The sequence below is a fragment of the Octopus sinensis genome, linkage group LG15 (genome assembly GCF_006345805.1).
Source record: "Octopus sinensis linkage group LG15, ASM634580v1, whole genome shotgun sequence".
Lineage (NCBI taxonomy): Eukaryota > Metazoa > Mollusca > Cephalopoda > Octopoda > Octopodidae > Octopus > Octopus sinensis.
Genome location: NC_043011.1, coordinates 24,890,788 through 24,898,637, shown reverse-complemented (window position 1 = coordinate 24,898,637; position 7,850 = coordinate 24,890,788). Strand labels below are relative to the sequence as shown.

Genomic DNA, 7,850 nt, shown 5'->3' with positions numbered 1-7,850 from the left:
CTTTCATCTTTTCGGGAGTTGATAAATTAAGTACCAGTTACGCACTGGGGTTGATGTAATTGACTTAATCCCTTTGTCTGTCCTTGTTTGTCCCCTCTATGTTTAGCCCCTTGTGGGCAATAAAGAAATAAGAAACTGAAACAAGCCTGTCGTGTGTGTGTGTGTGTGTCTTTCTGCCTGTGTTTGTACTCCACCAACACTTGATAACCAGTGTTGGTGTGTTTACATCCCTGTAACTTAGCAGTTCAGTGCAAGAGACCAATAGAATAAGTACTAGACTTAAAAAAGAAAAAAAAGTAGTGGGGTTGACTCATTCAGCTAAAAATTCTTCAAGGTGGTACCCCTAGCATAGTTACAGCCTAATGACTGAAACAAGTGAATGACAAAAGATTAAAGTAATTCCAGAAGAGATTTTATTTACTTTTTTTGTTTATTTCACAGGAGAAAAATAGAAAGGACAGTTATGTCATGCATGGCCAAATGCCGCCGAGACATATTATGGGAACGTCTATTAAAGGGAGGACAAGAAGAAGATGGGAAGAAGAAGAAGAAATCTGAAGGAGACGAAGGAGTATGTGGACATTTTTTTCATTTTTCTTATTCATTTATTTTGAGATATCTGCAACAGCTGCCATTTCTTGGTCATCATAATACGGGAAGCAGAGAGTTACAGTAGTGGTTCACAGAAGGCGATAAGTTGATTACCTCAACTCCAGTGATCATGAGGTAATTATTTTATTGACCCCAAAAAGACCCCAAAAAGACTGGCAGAATTTGAACACGGAGCATAAAGACAGACAAAATGTAGTTAAGCATTTTGTCTGGTGTGCTAACAATTCTACCACCTTGCCGTCTATATTAGGTTAATATTAGATAATCTTAAGCAATGTTACATAGGCACAATAATTATATTAACTCTTTTTTGCATATCTCAAGGTAAATAGATACTAATGAACATCATCATCATCATCATCACTAATTAATGTCCATTTTCCTTGCTAGCATGAGTTGAAATGATTTGACAGAGTAACAGGGCTGCATTGTGCTCCTGATGTCAACTACACTACAGTGTGCACTAGGGGTCCTTTTTGTGCCACTCTTGCCAAGTAGCTTGCAAGAGTGGAAAAAAAAAACAAAGAAGAAAAAGGAAAAAGCCTCCTCAGCTAGGTGGCGGCAGCGGTTGTTGTCGTTTTTGAGAAGATGAGAAATGGTTTTATGCCAAGTATTAGGGTGTTAAAGTATGATAGAGGGATAAGTACAGGTGTCTTTGCTATAGTAAAGATACATAACTACTCTGCATTATATAAGGGTGGATGGGAATAACTAGGAAGGAGATATGATAGTAGTAGTGGGGTGCCAGAGCAAACCCTCAAGCAAAAAGAGAGAATATGGGCCCTAAAATAAAAATATTTATTAAGCCGAAACTGGAAACAAGTTTCTTGTTTGTATATTTAGTAAATATATGTTATCAATAATAGTAATACTGTTGCACTATCCATTAATTATATATGTCACATTATCCTAATTAACAATGACAAAAGTATGTACCCAGCATTACTTAACCCTTTCGTTACTATATTTCTGACCAAAATACATCCCTTATGTGTTTCAATTAATTTCTAACATAATCATAAATTTAGCCTGGTTTCATTAAACAACTATAACTTTTTTATTTATCAATATATTAACGTGAATTTTGGAAGATAATTTAATGAAATGTTCTCAACCAATTCTATACTATAAGTTTTTTCACAAAGTGACTCTAATTGCAGGTAGATACAGGTAAATTCAACAAAATATAAAATTATTAAAATTTTGTTCAAACATCGCTATAGAAAATGGGTTATTAGCTAATATTCAATTGGGTATACAACAAAATTTTACGATAGAATTTGTTATTCTGGGTAACTTTCTGATACCCATAATAATATTTATGGCAAAATAGTCTTAATTTCATTTAAGGTTATGGGAAACCACTAACTAATCCTTTCTTTCGTTTTGTTTGCATTTAGCGTAACGGTTTGTTTCTGCCGTAATGATTTCAAATAGGCTCATTCGAAAAAGTAAAAAGAAATAGTCTAAGGCTTTACTCTTCTGGGAAAGTCTGTGGCTTGGTCCAGTTTCTTCAGAAAAATCACCGAAAGAAACAGTTTTTTAATTTTCACTCCATTCAGGTGCCAATTCATTTTCTTTATCGCTGTCGGAGCTCTCGGATTCATTGTTTTCACTTTCGGAAAAATGAAACATCAGATTCATTATCAAATACCACATGCTTTTTTTTTTTTCAGTCATAGAGTTAGATTTATGAAGGTCTTCAGTAGAAAATCCTTCGAATTCTGACTCACTGCTTGATATAATGAAATTCGTATCCATTTTTTGTCAGAATTACAAATTTTGAAAACACAATAGGAACAAATTTCGGAAAAAAATCTCCCAAAAATTCACGGAATTAAAATTACACTTCGATTTTTGTACAAAACTGTAGTTGAACTCTTTACGAAGTATATTACGTATTTTCACGAATGTACTAAAGAGATTTGCTCTGATATTCTCATTTAAATATGAATAGGTAAATTCGGGCGGCTTTGGGCGGTTTGGTCACATTAACCAAAATTTTTTTCGGGCGGTTTGGTAACGAAAGGGTTAAGTAACACTCCAGTTAGTATAGTGTAACCAAAGGAGATAAACCCAGTAAGCTCAGCTATCTTTCTTTCAGAGATAGACAAACCCAGAGAGACAGGGGGACTCTGCCATTTGTGTTACTTAAATACCTCTCTCTCTTTCTCCATAGATTTTGGACTATTCAAAACTATTTAACACCAACCATCATCATCACTATTGCTATTGTTCATACTGTCATGGCAAACCTTTTTTAGCCTGGCATAAATTTTAATTTCTATAATAATTCTGTTATTGCAATGTCATTTACATATGTGTACAAGTGTTTTAGTTTTAGAAGTAAATACTAGTCTATTTAGCTGTAAATAAATGATGACAATGTGGGAAGGAATAAACAAAATTGAATTTTAAAAGAAGACAACATTTATTTTAAAGATATATTTATATCACCTATTTATCAGATTGTGTAAATTATAACCAAATTTCTGTGTCTGTATTTTATAAGACCAAAGAGTAATTTCACTCATCTTTCTGTTTGACCAAGTTTTTGCCTTTCAAACGTTTTTAATTTTCATTTTCTACCGTTTCTTTCAGCTCTTTCGTCTTACATTTTCTGAATTTGAAGAACTGATGTGCATGGTTGAGTCCTCATCTTTGAGTGAACTGGATGAGCGACTTTTACATTTCACTAACATGGGTCGCAACTGGTTCAATACATTACTTACTTACCTTCCTAGTCGATATGGTGACCAGTTTCGACATTTCGTCAATGCTGATGGCAAAATACAATGTGCAGTATGTAGGATTTTTGAAATATTCTCAAATTTTATTATCATGAACCACATGGTTCAGTATTTTATGTACCTAGAAATAAGTTGGGATGGTCACAACTTAAAAATTGGAGATGAATACATAAATAATACGTAGGGGTGCTGAAAAGTTCCTGGCTTTAAGGGTATCGCAAAAGGCCTGGTTGGAGGCCCAACCTTCCGGTTTCTTTTACAGGGCTTCGAAAAACTGAAGGACTGCTGAACCTGAGAGAGGAATATGTTGAATAAAATCATAATTAACTGATCCTCCTGTATATTTTTTTACCTAAAGCCAGGAACTTTTTAGCACCCCTTCACACATCAGCCTGTGTGTGTGCAGTATTTATGCATCTAGGTTACTATATGTTCTTGAGTACAATATGATCTTTATTATAATACACCCACCTCCCCCCACTAATACACACGCACAGTGTGGCCCCACTGCATGCAGTGCAACCACCCCACTAAAAGTCTCCTGTATATTTTATCCTCTTTTTTTTTCTACACACTGCTATAATATATAAATATATAAATTCTTATCTCCTGTTTGCGTAGTTTTCCAAGCTGTAAATGGATACACTGGAAAGAGAATTTGTGTAATTGATGGGTGTTTGATAAGACCACTGGAATAAAAGCAGAATAACATCAGAAGTATTACTGAAAAACAAAGCAAATAAACTTGCCAAATATGTAAATGTTTTGTAGTAGTTGTGGGGGACAACAATTCACAAATATATTCCCACCACTACCACCACCAGTTAGATCGCGATGTTTTGTTGTTATATTTTTCTTCATTACTGTATTTGATGGCATAAAAAAGTGCAGGAATATTAGACAGCCCCAATTTCAGGTGTGGATAATTAGTCTCAAAAAAAGACAAACTTTTTAGCACATTAAAGCATGTAATATTTATTGGGATCTTGCAGTATATTACAACTTCATGTATAGGATTTGGGGTGATCTGTTGGGATATTTTTTAAAGAAAAGTGTCTTATAACTGTATCCTAATATAATTCTTTTATATTTGTTATTAGGTCATTGTCAGTCCAGACTACTCAGATACATGTATCCAGTTAACTGTAAACAGTGCTGTGGTGAGAGCTGTGAGTTCAACATTAACTATTTCATTTCACATCCTTCAAAATTCATGCCTATCTCTCTTGTCTTCATTTTCTTATAGCTGGTTTATTTATATTTATTTATTATTACATAGACCTCACAAGTGTTGGTACCATGAAAAAAAAAGCACTCAGTACACTCTGTAAAGTGGTTGCCATTAAGAAAGGCATTCAGCTATAGAAGCTATGCCAAAGCAAACATTGGAGCACAGTGCAGTCCTCAGCTTGGTTGATTCTTGTCAAACCATCCAAACCATGTGAGCATGGAAGAGGGATATTAAAATATAATAATAATGTTGGTATAGAGCAAGACAGTAAGGATCCACAATTCAATCTGTGTATTTGCAGTGTTGGTGCCTACAACTATAAGACCTTTCATTACTCTGGGTGGAAAAATTGCAGTAACAAATAATGATTCAAAGCAAGATCATCCAAGACTGACCCAATGATTCTTATAGGTTTTTACACTCTAAAGTTATGGTTTGATGTAGTGCACATCAACATTACTAGTTTTGGTATGATTACACAAAATGTTTTTTGCATAATTACATACATAATTTAGCATCTGTATTCCATTCAAGCACGGGTTGGACTTGCTAGCCTCCAGTTGCTATGGTTTGGTGATTTGCTCTGGTTTATTTACAGTGTTAAGATGATGAGACAACTCTTCTTGATCATGGTCTATCTCGGATAATCTTTCCAGATGATCCAGTAGTTTTTCCTGACAATTAAGTGTCAAATGAAGTTAACGGAAGTTAATTAGTCTGATAATGATTTTCAAAGTTAACTTAAAAGTTAAATTGTTAACGAAAATGTTAACTTCATTAATTAACAATTAATGGCTTGGTGTCCAAGTTTTAATTTCACACTTTCTTAAACATGTAGAAATCTGTTGGTGATATTTTTGTGTACTGTTACCTTTCATTTTCAGTTCAAATTATTTATTTAATTTATTTATATATTTATTTTTTGTTTTTTATATTATTTAGGATTTGAGTCTTTTGAATCGAGAACCAAGACCAGTCGGTCCTTCACAATCTCAAGAAGATGAACAACATCAAGAAGCTGTACAGAATCTTGTTGAAAGTTTTATCGGTGCTTGCTGTTTTCATCTCTGGAGCAGTATGCTGTAATATGCAGAAATATATTTTTTTTTCAATATTTTTTTCCGGCAGGAACAGTATGCACTGAAATGCAATGGTCTGTTCATCAGAGCAGTATGTACTGACATACACTACTAAAATGATCAGAGCAGTATGTACTGACATACACTAATATATTGATCATAGTAGTTTGTACTGATATAGACTAGTCTATTGATCACAGCTGTATGCTTATTTATTGATCAGAGCATTATGTATTCACATATGCTAATATATTGACCACTGCAGTATATACTGACATGTTAACATATTAATCACTGCAGTATTTACAGATATACACTATTATATTGATCACAGCAGTATTTACTGACATACACTAGTATATAATCACAGCTGTATGCATTGATGTATACCAATATAGTGATCTGAGCAGTATGTACTGACATATAGTAATATATTGACAACTACAGTATATACTGACATCCACTAATTTATTGATCACATCAGTATGTACTGACATACAGTGATAAATTGGTCATAGCAGTATGTACTGACATACAGTGATAAATTGGTCATAAGGTAGTGTATATTGATCACAGGTGTATAAATTGACATACACTGATCTATTGATCAGAACAGTATGTACTGACATATGCTTGTCTGGTTCATCAGAGCAATATGTACTAACATATACTAATACATTGATCAGAGCAGTATGTACTGATGCACACTAATATATTGATCATAGCTGGTATGTACCAACATATACCGGTCTATTCATCAGAGTAGCATGTAGTGACCATAATTAAATGTACTGGCCAAGATCAAAAGTATTATAAAATATATACATTGTTCAGCTGACTAGAACAATATTTGACGAATGACATGCACTGGTATGTTGATCAGAGCAATAAACAAATTATAGTAAACACAAACAAAACACCATGACCTGCCCAAGGCTGGCTGAATGTCGGGGATTTCGTGCTAGTCTGCAAAAATGTCCTTATCCAACATTCATGTTTCAGCAGCACCATGATTCAAATGTGAACCAAATGGATTTTCATGTTAAATAAATATTTTTTTTATTGAGAAACAATAAAAAAAAAATGTTTTTTTACATAAAAAATCTCTGAATTTTTTTCCATAAGCTCAATCAAGTATTAAAACAATAATGTCAATGTTAACCTTCACATTTTGCTAAATTCACTATTTACACACTTTTTCTGCAACTACACTGTTTGCTATGCAGTCTGTGATTCTATTTCTCAGTGATGTTTTTTTTTTATTTAAATCACAACAGAATTGTTATCTATGTATGGATGTATATATTATTATTTGAAAATAATTTGTATGCAAAATATCTTAATTTTTTATCTTTTGTTATTTTTCCTCAAATATTTAGATTTAAAAAATTTTTTCTTTCTTTAATTTAATGTTTTTTGTTGTTTTTTGGTTTTTTTTTTTATTTGAAGTATTTATTTACTGAAATCTTGAAATCTTTGAGATTATTTTGTTTTACATTGTGATAATTCTTTACCTTTAATTAAAAAAGAAACAAAAAAAAAAGAAAAATGTAAAAAAGTTATTTTTTAAATGTCTCTTAATTTTTAGTCTAATGTTCTGGACATAGTGACAGTGTTACTTACTGTAAGATTACGGAATGGTATCATGAATTTTAAATGTATTAGTCACAAATTTACAACTCTGAGTATTTGGTTATTTGTTTGGTAAAAAAAATTGCAACCAAATTATATTTGTAATAAACAACATAAAGAAATTCTATTGGTGCCGCAAAACAACCTATTTGTATATACTTAGAATATTTTTCAGTAAATCCCAAATGTCTTCGCACATGTACAAAAGAACAATAAATAAAACAGGCAGTTTGATATCAGCTTTTATGTTAAAAAACACACTAGCTGTATGTGGTGCTTAAAAGATCCAAAACTTGCTTAAGACAAAAGCTAGATAAATAATAGGTAAAAAAATTACCCTGTGTAGCAAAACAAGTATATTTAGTTCCCTCATCATTTTCTATCCTAATTAGATACTCTTCTAATATTTTCTCAGGTGCTTTCACAAGACGATTTACATAAGCTTTGAAGAAAATACTTTGAAGAGAATTTTGTATCCAAACTAAATCTCTTTTCACCTTTGTATTTGGTGTCAAAGCCAAATCCTGGCAAATAGTACCAAGATAT

At 32.6% G+C, this 7,850-nt stretch overlaps 1 protein-coding gene across 3 annotated transcripts in view; it reads left to right on the top strand.

Annotated features, from left to right (window-relative positions):
* Nucleotides 1-6,993, top strand: part of LOC115219876 (KICSTOR complex protein SZT2) — a 201,426-nt gene extending 194,433 nt beyond the window's left edge. For all 3 annotated transcript variants that reach the window (XM_029790174.2, XM_029790175.2, XM_029790173.2), the window contains 4 exons: nucleotides 442-571; nucleotides 3,214-3,414; nucleotides 4,463-4,531; nucleotides 5,536-6,993. In XM_029790174.2, the coding sequence (XP_029646034.1) occupies nucleotides 442-571; nucleotides 3,214-3,414; nucleotides 4,463-4,531; nucleotides 5,536-5,679 (544 nt within the window). In that variant the 3' untranslated portion in view covers nucleotides 5,680-6,993. The remainder of the gene's footprint in view (nucleotides 1-441; nucleotides 572-3,213; nucleotides 3,415-4,462; nucleotides 4,532-5,535) is intronic.
* Nucleotides 6,994-7,850: the final 857 nt, after the last annotated feature.